The following is an 18,437-nucleotide window of genomic DNA, read 5'->3' as shown; positions in this document are numbered from 1 at the left end:
GCTTGGTATATGCTATTTTACATTAATAAAAAGGCTACAGACATAAGGCATCTGGCCTTATCAGGCACTGCCAAGATGCTTGGGGATCTGTCATGGCGGCCGCGGGCCAGGTCTCCTCCCAGGAAGAGGACAGCCTGTACTTGCAATGCATCACTGCACCTGAGTCTGCTCTTTGGCAACCACACTGTTCCAAAGTTTAGTAGACTCTGGAATCAAGCTGGCTGAGTTTCTAAGCTCTCCACACCCTGTGTAGGATGCCAAGAGAGGGCTTCACAAGGCAATGGGGAAGCTAGGGTGTGGCTGACAGAATTAGAAAGTCAAAGGATAAGGAGCAATATACACAGTTATGTACACACACACACACACACACACACACACACACACACACACATACACAGGTACACTCATTCATAGAACAAACACATTCACACACATATACTCAGTCACACCCATCCACACATTCACACACACACACATACACACACACACGTATGCTCATTCACAGAACATGCACATTCACACACATACACTCAGTCACACTCACACACACACACACACACACACACAGAGTCTAAACATGCAGATGTGTATAACTGCATCCAGCTAATTGCATGTGGGTTTATTTTGTTACAGTACTTAGGAAGGGCCACTTTTGGATTGGAGAGGAAGGATGGCAGCATTTTTCATAGGAACAACAGGTCTCAACCAAAGCAAGTATTTTTTTCCCCTCTTTTTACTTTATCTGTGACAATACAAAGTATGGAATCTACCATTAGCCCCTGTCTTTGACCAATGAAAACTTTGCTAACACAGGATAGTGGGTTAGGATTGTCATTTATTACCTCGCATTTTCCATGCACTCCTGATCTCACCTGGCACCCCTCCTACACATGTGACTGCCGGGAAAGCAGAAGTCCATGCCGGGCAGGAACTGGACTGTATGTGCAACAAAGACAGTGGCCGCGGGAATGGTCCAGCCACCAGCAACCTGCAAAGCCAGTTCTGATAGCAGAGGAGCACTGTCCCCCCGAGCCTACTGTGACACACTGACCACTAAGCCTGCAGTGGGAACCTTCCAGTGAAGCTATCTGGGGCTGACCTCCATCCGAGGCTCTGGGGAGCAGCCTGGGCCATGAGAGAAGGTCACAAAACTGTGTGTGACCACTACTCAAAAGGTGACACTCACTGAGATGTGCGGTCCCTGAACCAAAATAAAGAGGAAAACATGGCAGAAATAGTGGGTTGTGGGAACCAAAGCTACTGATAACATCCCCTCTAAACGCGTTTTTGGGATGTGTGTTGTGTTGCCCAATCAGGCAGGGGAAATGAGGCCCGGAAGAGAAGTAACCAGCATGGTGTTCTCGCCTTTTGTTTCTCCCAAGTTATATAATTCTCTATCAAAATACATGGAATGTGCAGGCTAATATTCCAAAGATACCAGCTGATGTTTAAAGAAAGGAACACATAGAAAGAACTGTAAGGGGCTTGGGTCCTGGGCTGGGCAGGCTGAAGACCCACTTGGGAACCACATGCCCCTGGTGAGAGGGGGAGGAGAACCCATGTTCTCCTGTCAATGCTGGGACACGTGTTGCTTCACCCTGATGACCTTACACATAAGATCCATTTCTATCTGTCTTTGCCTGGTGAGAATGAAGATGTTGTCCATATCATGTGATGTCTATAAGACTCATTATCTGCTTCTCTCTAGGCAGTCACAGGATGGGGACATCCACCAGGGGTCCCCACCAGGGTGACAAACAGCCTAAAGTCATGCTATGAAACTCATCTCTTCTTGTGACCCTGTTACTGACTGAGTTAGTCACGAGCAGAATTTTTCTGTTTGCCCGTTTCGTTGTACCTGCTATGCAAACCCATGCTAGCTCATTATAAACTTAATCCTCTCTCTCTCTCTCTCTCTCTCTCTCTCTCTGTCACACACACACACACACACACACACACACACTTCATAGCTGAGTACCTGTTTCATGCCTCTGCGGGGTGCAACCCTGCTACCAAGGCATCTCCTCAAAAGCCACTCTTTTAACCCCTTGTGTTGTGTACTTAATAACACATTTACAGAACAGACCTGCCTTTCCTGGTGGCTCATGCTTACTCTGAGGTTCCTCTCACTCTGTCTCCTCCGTCCACTGTCTAATCCACGTGGCATTGGCACCCCGTTTCTCTTCTAGGGAATCTGCTGACACCCACACTGCACAAAAGGACCTTGTTAGCAATAGCCACATTCAAAAGTCCTCACTGGTTCCATCCAATGTTGTTCCATCCCCTTCCTTTAAACTCTTTGGTCTTTGGGCTCTGTGCAACCCATTCTAGATCCAAGAGCTCCTGAAGTCGGATTAACTCCACACTGTATTTTGGCAGCCTCAACTCTTTGAAGCTGTTTCCTGTTTCTCCTCTTCCCTGCCTCCTGCCACTATCAGGCATCCCAGATGCTTTACTCTGTCCCAACTACACCATCCAGGGGGCTGCCTTGGAACCTTAGCTCTTCCTGTTTCTGTAGCCTTGGGTAATGCTTGCCTTTTGTCCACTTGGCACACTTCTCCGGATAAGACCCTCTCACATAGCATTACCTGTAGTGAACGCTCAATAGATGCAGGATGGTTGGCTCTTTAGCTACACTTCGGGCGGCCGGATCAGGCAGGGAAAAAGAAAGAAACTTGTCTTTCCCTCCCCTGTTGTGTGTGGGTGCAGCTATCGCTGACGATCCCTCCACAGAAAGGCCTTGGGCTTCCCTCCCTCCCTCGTTTGGTTCGCGGAGAGGTGACATTCCGCCCTCTCCTCGGGCCCAGGTTGGCTCCGCTCACCTCAGGAACTTGTTGAGGTCCCCGTGTTTCATATACTCAAACACCATGATGAGTGGGTCGCCCTCCACACAGACACCATAGAACTTGACAATGTGTTCGTGCTGCAGGTTCGTCAGCAGCTCGGCTTCGCGGTGAAAATCCTTACGGGCGTTGTCGCTGGCGTCCTTCAGGGTCTGTTAAAGCGGGGACATCAAAGAGAAGGCATTCCACCAGTGAGATCCAGGAATTCTACAAGGGATGACCATGCATCTACTTTGTTACACAAAATGTCAGGAAACGTCCTGATTACTGAGGAAGCAGTGCCTGTGTTTGTGAGGCCGCATCCTCGCGGGCACGCAAAGGTCTGGAGCTTTTCTCAGCACTCTTCTAGACGCTTCCATCTAGGGGGAGCTTATCTTACAGGTTTCAAGCTTCTTACCCCTGTCACTTCATGATGCCTACTGAGATTTCTATGGCGCTGTGCACACCTCACTCTACTCAGGTAACCCTTAAAAAATATTAAAAATTTTTTTTTTATCTTTGTAAGATGTATGTGCATGGGGTGATAAGTGTGTGTGTGTCTATATGTGTGTGTGTGTGTGTGTGTGTGTGTGTGTGTGTGTGTGTGTGTGTGTGTGTACGCTATAGGTGCTGGACTTTGTGTAGCCAGAGTTACAGGTAGTTGTTAGGTACCTGATGTAGCTGCTGGACCTGAACTTGCATCGTCGGCAAGGGCACATCACCATCTTAACCACTGAGCCATCTCTCTAGCCTCTGTTTATATGACTCTTTAAATAATAAAACCCAAAGAGATCTCACAGAAGGAAGAGCACAGTGAGGCTTGGTAAACCCAGCCTCCAGCTGTAACCAGGATTATGTTTTCAGTCTTGTGTGATGTGGGATCCTGCTGTTAAGGTCATGGTCTGGTGTTTCTGGATAGCGTCTGAGCTCTGTTTAAGATGACAGACTCCCCTTCTCAGCTAGGTTACCTCTCCGTCTGATCTGGGAAACCCCAGGACCTCTAAGGAGGGTCACATAGCCCCCAGAGAGATTACACACCAAACTCTTTACTGATAAGAAACTAGTTCAGCAAGTACCTAGGGATTCCTGCAAATGAGATGTCTTGGCTTTCAACCAATGACCTTTAACTGTACCTGGAGATTCTCCCCCGCACCCATAGGATAATTAAGTACTGCTTTCCCTCCTATGATAGGGCTGCCTTGCTACAGGTAGATTAAGTATCCCTGGCACCTCTAGCCCCAGTGAATCACATCATTCACCCTTGAAACCCCTCCCACTGCCCAAAGTTTATAATGTCCCTGATTCATGAAGTAAATGCTTGCCTGTTCTCTCACTCCACCTCCACCATGACCACCTGACACTCATCATTTATTCTGGGGAAGGAAGGGCTCCCTGAAGAATTGCTTCTGAACACTCCCAACATGGCTGCCCAGTCACTGAGAGCTTCTGGGCCCTCCCTCTCCCCCTCCCTGATTGGCTGTCAATCAGGAAGCCTCCTGCCTGGCCATCATGAGCTTCCACTGTTCACCAGCATGCAGAAATGCCTCGGCAGCCATTGACCTGCATCAATCAGGACCTGCCTTCCTGTTGGGTTCGGACTTCCGTCCGCACCCCTGCCATTAACACAACAGCTGAATTGAAGGGCTGTTAACACTGAGGTATCATCACAGGCTTTTGGAATGTTCCGTTGCCATCAGGTACCAGCAGTCTCATTTTTTAAAAAGATAACTGTAACACCCAGTAGAAAACTCATTTCTACCTCACCCAGTAAGACTGGGAGCCCTGCCTAACACACGGGCCTCACCCTGAGCACGCTCATCATCCTGAGAGAAACCACTGATCCTGGGGCTTCCTTTGTTCCCACCGGAAGCTGACGGTGCCTGGACCAGCCTTTGGGAGAAACACACATGTCTGCTTCTTCCCAGCAGCTCAGCGGCAAGAAACACAGTACGGTACCCTAAAGCTTTCTCCAGCTTGTTCCCCACACACTGAGAAACGTCCTGTCCCTTCCGATGCAAAATGACCAGTCATAGAACCAAGATGCAGGTGATCAAAAACACACCAGCAGGGCTTCCCTGAGTAGAGCTGAGACACGCAGAGCCTCGGAAAGCTCAACATCATGAAGACGTGGCAGAGCACCTGACAGTCGTGGAGTTCTGCAGTGAGAAGTGCAGAGCCTGTAAGATAGGTTCCATGGTGTCCCAGCCATGCTCCTTTTAGTCAGTGTCATATATGTATACCCTGTGTTGTCAAATACTGTCATTAAGCCAAGGCTGAGGCAGAATCAAAGGACTACCGAGCTGGCCTTGGTGGCACATATGGTTAGGCAAGTGCAGAAGACAAGTATGAAGAATTGCAAGTTCAAGGCTAGTGTGCCTCACAGCTTGCCTGGCACACATGACACCCTGGCCTTAACCCCCAGAATCCAAGAGAAAAAGTGAACACTGACCCTAATCTCAGCCCTAATCTTCATTATGGACAAGTATGTAGAAATGACACCTGTATAACTAGCTATAAATCTAGCACCCTGGGTGAACCAGCCTCCCTGTGTGCCTTGGCATTGCTCCCCTGAGGCCTATGGTTCCAGTTTGGCTGTGTGTAATGTCTGCAGCTTTTCAGATAACAATGGATCCTGGCACCCCACCCCTGCACAGATCTTCCCTGGTGCCTGCAATGCTATCTTGGGTGTGACGACTGGCCTAGGAAGTTGAACAATGCTCTGCCCCAGTGGTGTCCACATTCCGATGCCCAGAATTTATAAATGTTACTGTCCGTAGTATGGGGGATTCTGCCGATGACTAAAGCAAGGATCTCCATATGTGAGGATGAGCCTGGGTTGCCCAGCTCCAAACCAAAGCCCTTGTAAGATAGAAAGACAGGAAGACATTAAATGTCATAGACTGTGCTAACAGAGAGACTTCGAAGATGGAAGAAAAGACCATGTACGGCTGGGTAGGAGGAACACAAACCACTTCTGACTTAGAACTCTATAGAGGAACCAGTTCCATCCACATCTTTAGGTGAGAAAAACTCATTTCAGACCATTAACTGCCCAAACAGTGGAGAGATAATTTGTGTGTTTTAAGTCACTGAGCGCGACAGCAGTCATAGGGAGCTGACACACCTCCCTGACACTAACAGTCCTTCACCTCTGATTACTTCTTTCTGCTGTCACTTTTCAACAGAAGCCTCATTTAGCTACATGGGTAACCTGTAGGGTGCTGAGTAGAGCCCCCGAGTCAGTCAGTCAGCTGCTGGATGTGCGGAGCTCTTGAGCACAGGGTCACAGTAAGCCCCTCGCTCTTGAAGCAAGGGTGCTGCTGTGCATCACCGAGTCCATCCCAGGCTGAGTTTTCAATATGCTGCTTGCATTCAAGGGCCACAGTTCACATGAGGGAGCACCATGGAGAGGAGGGCAGGCTCCTCAGGTCTTCTCAATTAAGCAGCTGCAGAGGGAGGTGGGGCTGCCAGCTGCCATGTCCACAGAGCCGCTTCCCTAACTATAGCTCTTTCCCAGCACTTAATGTTCTCTACTGAGCTATGACCTGACTCAAGGAGACGGAAATCACAGGTGTCGCTTCCATTAGGCCAGAGGCGGTGGCTTCTTAGGGGAAATTGTGAAGTGGCCCTTCACTGTCCCCAGAAGCACCACGGGCTGTGCCTGGAAATGGGAGCCGATTTGGACCGTGGCGTGCTCAGAGAGCCCAGAAATCTCTGATGGTCATTGCCACGGAAACAGCACACTTCTTCACATAATAACCAAATGAACGGTGGCACACAACTAGGGTGTGGGTCTCTGCTTCCTTGGATCAGGAGAAACTGAGCTTGCCGCACCCCCTCTGCCTCCTAGATTCAGTCTACCTGAGTCCAGACTAAATGACTTTGTCTTTCTGTCACACAAGCAGGTGTCATCACTGCCAGGTCCTTTCCTTGATCTCAAAGAGAACACACAAACCCTTGCATTCTTTGCCTCCACCTTACATTTGTGTTTGGGGTATCCTGTCTGTCCACCCTAAGCCTTCGACAGTGGGTGTGCCCTGTTCCCACTGTTCATCACTGGCTGCTTAACAGCATTAAGCAACTAGGGAGCCCTGAGTTCCAAGATCTGCCCTAAGTAGAGGTTACAGAGTGTGGAGCACAAGAGAAAGGCAAGTAGACATCGGGAAAGGTGCCATGTTGGACCAAATAAGGACTTGAAGGGAAGAGCTAGGGAACAGGCAGGCGATAAAACTTGCTTTTCACTGGAGCTGCATGATGTACTCAGCCACATATCTGTCCTTCTTCTTACAGTGCTCCACTGGTGACCAAGTGGCCAGAACTGAGAATCCCAGGTTCAAATCCTAGCCACACCCTGCTTCCCTCTGAACTCTGTTGTATTCTCCTGTGGAGGAAGGATAACACCATCTACTCTTTAGCGGCGCTGGGAGGACAGTGAGGGAGCTTGCATTGCTCCCTCGGACCTTTTGTCTAAAAGGACATTGACGTGACTTGAATCTGAAACCAGGTCTCCTGTGTTCAGTGTTCTCATACAGGGACCCACAAAAGATGGAAGCTGCATGGATACGGTATTGGTACACACTCAGGGAGGAGAATAGCTCTGGTCCTCGGGAGGTCATCTAAACGGCTAAGTGCTAGGGAACATCAGGCTGTGTGTGGACATGTAGTGCTGGGCCCTTAAGCTCTCCCCAAGGCCTCGTCTTTTTATTCAGAGACTGCGAGGGATTACGGGGAATGTTATGTCTAAAGCCTTGTGCTCATTACATGCCTAAAAAAGGGGGCTGATCTTTTTAGGTCTTTGTCATAGGGCATAGACAAACCCTACAGAAAAGCTTTCTGAGCAAGCTCTAATTGTGTCCTATTGACTCAAGAGGGACAGAGACACAGAGAAATGCAGAGAGAGACAAAGAAATAGAGATTCACAGGGGAAGAAAGAGAAAGGAAGGAAGGAGAAGAAACAAAGAAAGAGAGAGGGGAAAGGGAGGAAGAGAGAGAAAAGAGGAGAGGAGAGGAGATGGCAAGAAGAACAGAATCTTCTTTGGGAAAGAAACAACCTGAAGACTTTAATAAGCACCCCACACCTCCATGCTCCTAGTAGGGACTCTTATTGCGATGGCAGAAACTTCAGTCACATTTTTGGAATCAAAAGCGATTTTACTATTCATGGGCCAAACGCATCCTGCAAACCTGGCATCCTCCCTGTGTGCCCATCCATTTTTGCATGGTGGGCCCTTTTTAAAAATTATGATTCAATTCTATTTTAAGAGATTTTGGAAAATGCGTTGGTAACAACTTGGGCAAAATCCCGAATTTGGCACTAAAAGGATAGAATTTTTGTAAGGACAAAATCGGGGCCAGACAGCAATCAGAAGCTAGAAAATTCTGCACTGTCCGTGTTTATAAATATCATCTCTGTTTCGGTACCGTATCTGATTGTCATTTTACTCAATTACAGGAGGCTTGGCTGGTAGCAGAGCTTCTGTCAACAAGAGTCCGGGAGAGTGGGGCCCGCTCACCCTTTGGGGTCCTCTCCACTTCATCCTCATTCGTTCAGCCATGCATTCCTATCCCCTTGCTCTTGTCTGTCTTGCAGTGTTGTTTCTTCTTCTTGGCATTTTTGTTTTGTTTTGCTTGGGGGTTTGTTTGTTTGTTTGTTTGTTTTATTTACTTATTTTTTTTTTTTTTGTACACGAAGGCTGGGGTCATCTCTGTCTGACTCCAGCAAGAGGCTTCATTCAGGGCTGAGGCAAGACTCTGCCTGACGTGTGTACAGATTAGAGCTGAGAGAGTGGCACAGCAGGCAAAGTACTTTCACACAGAAACATGAAGCCAGTGAAGTGGAATACAAGTGAAGGGTAAAGGAGGAGATGAAAACTCATTTTAAATGACGAAGCAAAACCTTTAAACCAATGTTCTCACTGTTAGTTAGAGAGTAGGCGGGCCTTGCCAGACTAAATGACGGTGTACTTCAAGGTATAGGTGGCTTAAGAAAAGACAAGATAAAACAGACCTTTTAACAACATAGATCCCAAATTCTTCTCAGACTTGAGAGATCACAGAAAACAGCATGTTTTTGGTAAAGACAGGATATGGGAGAGACTATTATTCTCAGTGCCCCATTACAATGCTTGAAACACAGAGAGAGATAAGGCCATGCCCACAATGAACAAGCAGAGGCCATGGGATGTTCTGCTAATGTGCTAAAGGTCCTTGGGTCAAGACCTACTGTTAACAGAAAGCCTTCGCTCTCCCAGTGTCTTCTAGCACAGCCTTATCTAAAACAGCAGACAATAGCATCATGCCACTAATTGCCATGTTAAATGCTGTGATTCCAAATTGTGATGTGCTTTAGTTGAAAACAAACACATAATTTTGGAAACTTGACACAAATAAAATCTGAAAGATCTTGTTGATATTTCATCTTAATATGCTGATATGATGTTACATGTTGAATTAATAAACTATACTAATATAATAAGATTAATCTTTTTATTTTTACTTTTCTAATGTGTGTGTGTGTAAATTCAAGTTATGACACAGATTTATTTGTGGCTCATATTATCCTGCTAGAATTGTACTGTCTTACAAAGCCACCTCTGCAGCCTATTGAGAGGTTACCCAATGTCTTGGGAACATAAGAAGGCATTTATGAGATATAAAGTTGAAATGAAATTAAGGCAGACACCTTTCTTGTAGGGTTGTCACAGCTAACAGCAAATCAAACGTTCAAGTCTTGGCCATGATTTAAAATGAACAAACACACACAACAAAACAAAATAAACCAAAACCAAAAAAGCAAAACAGGTCTTCTCTAAAAAGAAGGGTAAAGGAAGCTTCCATCAAATTCGTATGCAGGGACCCATAGAGATGCATATTTTAATGAACTCAGAGAAAGAAAGAGCTCATACAAATAAAATCTTAGCAATATCAGAGGGTAGCAGGTAGGTCCCAGACATTTGTAGGAATAAGAAGCTAAATAATTACACAAGGGTGATAACGTTCACTATAAAATGTGCTCCCTGTACTAGAAGCCAACACATAAGTCAACCCTATTGACTATCTGTAACTGGCCTCTGTCAGAACTAATGTGTCAAGTGGCAGCCTCAAACACAAGAGTCATGGCCAGCTTGTTGATTGTTGCTGCCATTACCTTCACAGCGACACTGTAACTGCAGCTCTGACATGACAAACAGGCATAGAGTAGCTTTCAACTCACATACTTTAACAGACTTAGTAATCTGGGGGATAAAATTGGTGTTTGCCTGACACATCAAGTTGCATAATAGGAAATGTTGACCTATGAAGACAGGAAAGCAAGCTTAGGGACAGTCATAGGAAAGAAACAAGCGTCTATTGGGAGATAAAATCAAACGTTGAGTGCAGTATGGTGTGCAGGCTCTGAGAACACTAGTCTGTCACTGTGAGTCAGTTCACCAGACATGAAGGAGCTGGTGGCTCGGCATGGACCCTGGCTTGCCTGTGAGTTAGTCTGTCATGTAGCAGTAAATCAAAAGGGCACGTGGCTATTTCAATTCATACATCCAAAAGATACAGAGGGGTGAAGTGAATCCTCAAGCTGTATTTGATGCTGGAGGTGTTCTCTTTAGTAAAAAATACCTGAAACCCTGTTCTCTGTCTCTCTCTGTCTCTCTCTTTCGCTCTCTGTCTCTCTCTCTGTCTCTCTCTCTGTCTCTCTCTGTCTCTCTCTGTCTCTCTCTGTCTCTCTCTCTCTCTCTCTGTGTGTTTGTGCATGCATGCACATGTGTGTGTGAAGTTGGAATTTAATGTTCTTTATGCCATGGCCCAAGTTTGATTCCCAATTAGAATGAAGTATCCTGTTTTGATTTTTAATGTCACTGAAAATATATGAATAAACTAGAGATCATCCAGAAAACAGCAACAGGACAAAACCAGGTCTAATCAATGGGTTAGAAATGGAAGTTTCTGGGAAATGTATCTTAGTGGATCTGTCCAGCAACTGGAGGAGCACATAAGGGCTCTTACAATGAAACCATGCTCTGTATCTTATGACTGCATAGGATCATATATGTATACACACACACACACACACACACACACACACACACACACACACACATGAAAGAGCAATAGAGAACTACTGAGTAATGTCTGGACAACAAAGATGGTCAAGCTTTCAGTGTCATTAAAAGTAATGTGGCTTCTGTTGCAAGAGTTCAGTGAAGGACAGGCAAACAGTGTTCTCTCCAGCCTGAGTCCTATTAAAACACAGGCGATCGTTAAGGAAACATTGACAAATGTCCTTAAATGCAATAGTTCATCAATTTTTATCTTGTGGTGACAAGGATTTCACACGTCTGTGTAAATGGAATGGGTAGAAAAGGACCCCAAGGAGAAAGAAGGGAGGACAGGAGTCAGGGTGCGCAAGATGGTGTGGTGACTGTGGCAAGAAAGGAGGCAGAGAAGGAGGGAGGTCCTGGAAATGAGTTTGCTAGGGCAGAAAATGGTGTCTATGGACTCTCTGTGTTCTCTCACTTATGAACCTTTCTACGACTTCAGGATGGAAGCGAATAGCCTTAGTCTCTCTCTTTCTCCAATTATTTATATGTATTCAGAGAGAGGTAACCCTAGCTGCTTCCTTTCCTGAAAGTGACATTCTTGGTACCCACGGCCACCTTAGGTGACTGAACTGTAGGTAGGTAGGTACTGTGGCATCTGTAGATGACTGACTGGGACAACTGACCCCATATTACTCTTCCCAAGAAATCCTAGAGGCAATGTACACAGTTGGTATGTTTCTATCAGTCGAACATCAATGAGCAACTGAGACAAGCAAGCTCAGCATGTTACTGGAAGCCAAGAAGGGTCATGGTATCTCCTCCTGACAAGGTAAAGAAAGATAGTCACAAGGGCTTCCCTGGATCCTGAGCAAGCTCAGGGATCCCAAATGGCCCAGTCATAGTAAAGAATGACTTTCACTTCCTGTTTGAGATGACCATCATTTGTGTTTTGCCCAGCAGAGCTTTTATCTTTTTAAGACTGTAGTCCAGTATCTCTGATATTTTCACAGCTAAATGCATTTTCTCATGTTTAGTCTATGTGCACTGTAAGGCTGGCTTCATGGCCTACTTCTATAGATGAGTGTGACTTGTCCCTGGGGAAATCAGAATACTTCATTATGACATAACTCAAGGCAAGCCAATAAAAAGGTCAGTCTTCACTACAGCATGAAGAGAACCTGACTGAAAAATGAAGTCAGTGTTAAAGAAAGTAAGCCAAGAAAGGAGATGGAGGCACGATGAGGTGCCAGTTGACTTTCTGAAGCCAGCAGTGCCTAAAGCCAGGTTAATAACAGTGGCAAGGCTTTCTAGCTGTGTGGCCTTCTTAAGTCAGTCTGACTTGGGTTCAGCGATCCTTGCTTTCTTTTCAGGAAAGTCAGTTGTGAGGTATAAGGTTTGCACTCATTTCCCTGAAGTCAAAACTCTCTTGGGAATCCAATTTTTCTACCCTTATTATTTCCTGATATTAAACTCTTATTTGTATAGATAAGAAAGTGCCTCCCGTCCTTGCATACAAAAATCTACTCCTTTGTGCTTGCTTAGAAGTGGTGGCACGTTGAGTTTTCTCAGTTGGCTTACCAGAATGCACATGAAATTTAATGAAAGTGTGGTCACAATGAACACAGAGATGGGCTTGGGTCCTAGTCTGATATTAAATGACCTCAGGCAAGCTGTCTGACTTTGGGTGGGTTGCTAATCTCTGGACTTCTGGGTTTTTCCTTGTTAGTTTGTTTTTATTTTCTTTTAATTATTTTACTTAGATTTGCTTGTTTTTATTTTATGTGTGCAGTGCCTTGGAGCCCAGACCAGGGTGTTGTATCCCCCAAGACTGGAGTTACAGATGATTGTGAGATGCCATGTAGGTGCTGGGGTTGGAGCTCAGGGCCAGTGTTCTTAAGTGCTGAGCCACTTCTCAAGTCCTCTGATTTCTGGTTTATTTTTAAATGTTACCTAAAAAACATCAATAACTGCGATATATATCTATGTAGCCATTCATTCCTCCCTGTTCTTTTACGTGGAGACAGGGTCTCATGCATCCCACTTGGTTTCCAAATCCCTGTGTAGCTGAAGGTGACCTTCAGTGCTGGGTCTTTTTGTTGTGCCCATCTGTCAAGTGCTGGCACTGTAAGTGTGAGCCACCATGCCTAGCTTATTCAACAATTTCTAAAACAGTTTCTCAGTATATTAGAGTATTAATATTACATATCATCTTTATTGTTTCTTTTAGCTGTGACTATCAGGGTTTCGTGAAGCCACTTTGTTGTCAACACTAGTGCATAAGATTTCTATTATTTCCATTGTCTGTGCCCGTCTGCTCACCTACTGTCATCTCTTCATTCATTCAATAGGCGTTTCTCTTTTGTACCAGACTACATATTAGGCAATGTGCTAAAACTCATGACTACCCCTGCCCCCAGGGAGTATGACTGACATCCTAAAAGAGGTCATAACGCGCAGTGTCACTCATTAAGTAAACATACTAATACATAATTTAAAAACTTTGACGGTGCTGTACAGGCCAATTAAAGATGCCTTGACAGCCTATAGAGTCGGATCTGGTTGGGGGACAAGAAAAGAACACCCTTCAAAAGAGACAACTAGAACTGAAACATATCAGCCGATGTTGCCTGCGCTGAGGGGCTGGGTGAGGACTAGACACTGTGGCAGGTGTTGTGTTGCGCATGGGTGACAAGATGGTTTGTAAGTTAGCTTTTCCAAACTCTTGGGGGGAGAAAAACCACCATTATTTCCTCTGTGGGAAATAAGGAATTCAGAAACTTTAAAAACGAAAAAACTTAAATCTGCTGTCAGCAAACCGTCTGTTGAATCCAGCCAGCACACCTCTGGCTCTGCTAAGGCTTCAGCTGTGCCCTGTCTTGGACCCTTAGCACAACGAGAGAGTCGTCTGACTGCCTGGGTCTCAAATTTCTCATCCATAAAACACGAGGCTGGGGTTTTATTCCTATGGTTTTAGAAGTCTCTCTCATAGTCAGCATTCCTTGTTTCTAGAAATAAACCGGAGTTAGTCAGAGAGGGACATAGTTCCTACAGAACCGGCTTGCAGCGTTATTTGAAAATCCAACAATCAGCTCACATTCATAGTACCAAAAAACGTTGTAGGAAGGGTAGTTATTGAAATGCATGTTGGATGGAGCCAAAAATAGCTAAGGTATCGACAGTTAATGCAGGGAAAGTGCGATAGAGCGTTCCCTTGGCAACTGAGTAACTCAAATGTAAAGTACCTGGGTTTGATCAAAAAGACTGATGTCTTCACTTCTCTCCTTGCTATGGGATTTTTTTTCTTTTTAATTTAGTGTAAAAGAATAAATGGTTGACAAATCCAAATCACAGGAAAAAAAAAAAAAAAAAGAAGATCATCAAAAAAAAAAAAAAAAAAAAAAATCAAGAAAAGGGCCCAAACAAACAGATCCTCCAGCGGAGGAGGTATGGTCAGCCTGTGTGTCCTTGAAGACAGGCACATGGCCTAGAATACTGGATCCTTCAACCCACTAAATTATCTGAGCGCATCAACACCAGAATTCACCTGAGTCTGACATCTACCAATCTGCACAGAACGCTTTGGATTTCAAACCAGAGTCAGCTCTTTCCAGAAAAGGAGAAAGGACAATGTCTGCAGTTTCTTAGCAAGCATAGTCAATGCTGCAGGGGTTGCTAGGCAACCGCAGAAAGGCTGTCAAACATCCCTGGGTGCATCCAATGGAGTAGGAACAACCCAAGCTACTCCAGAGAGGTGAGAGGCTACGCAGTCCTGGCAGATGTGTTCAGTTTAGCATTGCTTACAAACTGAAACGCAAAACATAAATCATTTTGCTATGGTCAGAGTGGAATGCTGGACGTTTTATTCCAAGATTAGATTGGTTCTGGATACATTCTTCCAAAGCCCTGCAAGTGAGCCTGCCCAGGCTGCAGAGAGGCTGTGTGCAAAGTCTGTTACAGTTATTCTGACCTGACTCACCCTGGAGCTCACGAAGGTACAACCTCTGAACTCCAGAGAGCTGACATGGTCCCTGGCTAAAGCTGGAGCTGTAGTGAGTAAACCTGTGATTTAACAAACATTCATCTTCAAGGTCGTTGCTAGGTAACGCCTTAATTCTCAAGATCATTGCTAGGTAATGCCTTAGGCCTGTGGTCCATGAGGTAAGAGTGAAATTTAAATCTACAGTTTCTTTGTTCTTCTTATTTGAGATGACAATTTCATTTTAAATCCAAGAAAATCAGCAAAGAGAAGTCAGGATTTGACAAAGGGTCAAATATCCCCCCCCCTCCACACACATACACACACATGAGAAGCAGCACGGTTTAATGAGTAAACATTTATCTCAGATTATTAATTTGCAGAAATATACTTGGCAAAACCAGAAGGGACACGAGGAATGGATGTTAGGTCCGATTCAAAGAATTTGAGCTCTAATTGGGACTTAATCAAGAGGAGGGTCTGACTGACAATGCTAAAGAGAGAGAGAGACCCACAGCAAAGTATGCTGTGAACAGAGGAGCAGAAAGATAAGTGGTGTTCTAATGCCCAGCCAAGACTGGACAGGGATGGGCCAAGACCTCAGTAAGCTTCATTACTGTCAACTCATCCCTCACTGTTGGTAGACTAGCCCAGCCACTTTTAGTGCTTTCTCAAAGTGGATCTGAATGTATAAGCTGCAAATATACTGAATTTAGCCACACAGTATCTGTTCCTTAAGGGCGGTGTAAAAGTACAGAAAAGCCAGCACAGGGCAGAGATCAGAGGCTACAGCTACTGAAAACATTGTTGGCTGCCCACATATCTGGCCAAGGCTTCTTCGCCATTTCCACACAGTCATCTGGAATACCCTGGCCATCCAGGATTTTCACATACTTGCGGGGTCACATGCACACCAGTGTGAAGTGAACTCAGAGGCTGTAGCCTCGACTAATTTAGGCTTTCTGACTGGCCTCCAAATAGTGTGTAAGACGTGCACCCAACATGGATCTAGATCTTCATTTTGTTGGATTGATACAAACAGTCTGACTGGGGGTAGACATCCCTGTGATTTTTTTCCAGCTTGAACAGATGTTCATATGTAAAATTGCAGAAGTAGCAATACCAGTGATAAAGAAGACTGAAGAAAAAGCATAAACTAGAGATAAGACACTGCCAAATGTCCTGAATGTGATGCTCTGGGAAAAAAAAATAGGGAAACTTCATCAACAGATGGAAGAAAAGAAGTAAGAACAAGAGTGGGGATTGATCCCTCCAGCCACCGCAGGTCCTTGCTGCAGCAGCATCTAACCTGGCCTCAGGGCTCTTTAGGAGGGGCCTGTTCTCCCTCTTCTCTCTCAAGCTCCGGTCCCTTCCCCTGTGTTGGAGAGGTAATGTGTATTTGACAGCTGATAATTCCTAGACCCATTGGTCCTTTAGTCATTGGAACCTGTAGCTCAAATGAATTTTCCGGGAGCTTATGAGGATCCTGTCACTGTAGACAGGGCTTTTTAAATTTTCAGATTATGAAGGGGAAAAATACGCAGTTTTAAAAAAATCTGGAATAACTTTTAAAAAACTGACTTTTTTTTTTTTTTTTTTTTTTTTAGAATGGGTGACTTTAAGAATAGTTTTATTCTCTTAGCTACTTATGTGTGTATAATATAATAAACCTGGTATGACAGTAGAATTCACACTGGACTTCTTAAAGGAATAAAATGTTGCCTTGGTTATGATGCCTAGATAAATATGATTCATGCAAATGGTCCCTGTTTAGCAGAAACATAATTCTACAACAACGATAGCTCAACCATCTAATCTAAGAGGTTGAATTTTATTATATTAGCTACATCCACATTCATTTGCCACTTAACTCATTTTACAATTGTATGACCTTTTAAATGTTTGATATCCATTTATCAAAATACCTTGGCGAGTTTTCAAAAAAAAAGTTATAATGCGTGTTTCAAAGATCTACTCAAGTTCATCCTGGTATTTTTCTTAAGTGCTACAAAGCTCAGTAGCAAATCATTCTTTGTTGTTTATCTTTTTGGAAAACAGGACTCATTTTAGTTGGAGGGAACATGACTATGCTGCAGAACGTTCAGGTCTTTTGTAGAAACCCTACAATCACTGTGATGGTAAAATCTATTGTCGATGTCATCCAACTCTTGGTGAGGCCATGTCTATGTTGTAAAACTATCCTGTGGATTCAGAAAGTCTAGAAGGGACAGTTTGGATAGGACAGAGAAAAACTCAGTGCACTGAAGTCAACATCTCTTCCTTCTAGAATCTAGCAAATGCAACACGTCCCAGGGAGTGGAGTCACCAGGCTCCAGACTCTGAAGAGAGAAGCTTGCACTGTAGCTTAGCTGACTGAATTCTGTTTGTTCCCATTGGCCTGGATCTAGAATTTTGTTAGTATAACTTTAAAAGGTAGCCCAGAGCTTGTCATGGCATGCAAATTGGAGGACTGTCTGAGAGAGTGTGCCCTCAACGTCCTTCTGACACTCGTTTAGGCAGAAGAATCTAAACATGTGCCCCACTGAGGACACAAGGTACCCCCTGGACTGGTTACTAAAATACAACAAAATCAGCTCCCCACAAACAAGGAGATATGCTGGAATGTTCTCTTACCTTCACGGCCACCAGGATCTTGTCCTGCTCTGGACAGAGGTTATAGCACTCTGCTAGGAAAACTTTCCCGAAGGCTCCTTCACCAAGCTCCCTCTTCAGAACGATGTTGTGTCTCTTGATGTGCTGAACAACTGCAAAGCAAAGTCACCTGTCACTCAAGAGAGTCCATAAGATTTACCACATAGTTTGATAGGGCCCTTCCCATCCCTCCGCCATTTTACAGTGCTCTGTGGAGGAACTACACATTCTGCATTGTGTGCTGTATATAGTGGGCTCATATACATATGTACCTAATACACATACAATTATACATACATGTACGAATACATATACAGCTCCTTTGTAGATGTAACAGCTTCTCATGAAATTCGAGTGGTGATCAAAGCATTAAAGGATATGATGGGAATTACCCTCCCTGATAATTCGTGTAGCTCTGATCTCCATGAGCCTCGGGGATCCCTGCTCAAAACTGTTCATGGATATAAAGCATGTTGACATCCTATGCTCTAGTATGCTGGACTCCAGAGGTGAGGACTGCTCTGAAGAGTCAAAGGTGATTCCTACCACCCACAGACTACCCAGCTTACATCTGGGATTTAACTCCCTGGCTGCCACATACTCATTGGGAGCTAAGTTGCTACTTAATTCACTTCACACTCCAATAAAACCCAGGTAAGAGTTTAACTTGTTTTTGTTTTTCTGTGGGTACTTTTTCTTTTTTGGCTTTTAATTAACACATGAATATTTCTTTTTTCCAAACTGGAAGGGTAGTTTAAGCCATGGTTGATTTCATCATCTTTAAAACTACAGGTAAGAACAGTTTTCCCACATTGAAACTGGAAGCAGAAGATAGATCTTTTATTTATGAAATTGGGCTGTTGGCATTTTTTGACTCATTGGTGATTTGAGCCATAGATTATCTGAGAACGTCCTTGGCCACCATATTACCATCAAACATAGTAAAATTCT

General features: G+C 44.7%; 1 protein-coding gene across 1 annotated transcript in view; it reads right to left on the bottom strand.

Moving 5' to 3' along the window:
- Ntrk2 (neurotrophic receptor tyrosine kinase 2) overlaps positions 1-18,437 on the bottom strand; it is a 319,485-nt gene that overhangs the window by 59,707 nt on the left and 241,341 nt on the right. Inside the window, exons 14-15 of the mRNA XM_051172708.1 lie at positions 17,469-17,599; positions 2,823-2,995 (exon numbers count right to left, since the gene is read on the bottom strand). Coding sequence (XP_051028665.1) covers positions 2,823-2,995; positions 17,469-17,599 — 304 coding nt within the window. The remainder of the gene's footprint in view (positions 1-2,822; positions 2,996-17,468; positions 17,600-18,437) is intronic.

Source organism: Acomys russatus, chromosome 3 (genome assembly GCF_903995435.1).
Source record: "Acomys russatus chromosome 3, mAcoRus1.1, whole genome shotgun sequence".
Taxonomy (NCBI): Eukaryota; Metazoa; Chordata; class Mammalia; order Rodentia; family Muridae; genus Acomys; species Acomys russatus.
This window is presented reverse-complemented; position numbering and strand designations above follow the sequence as displayed.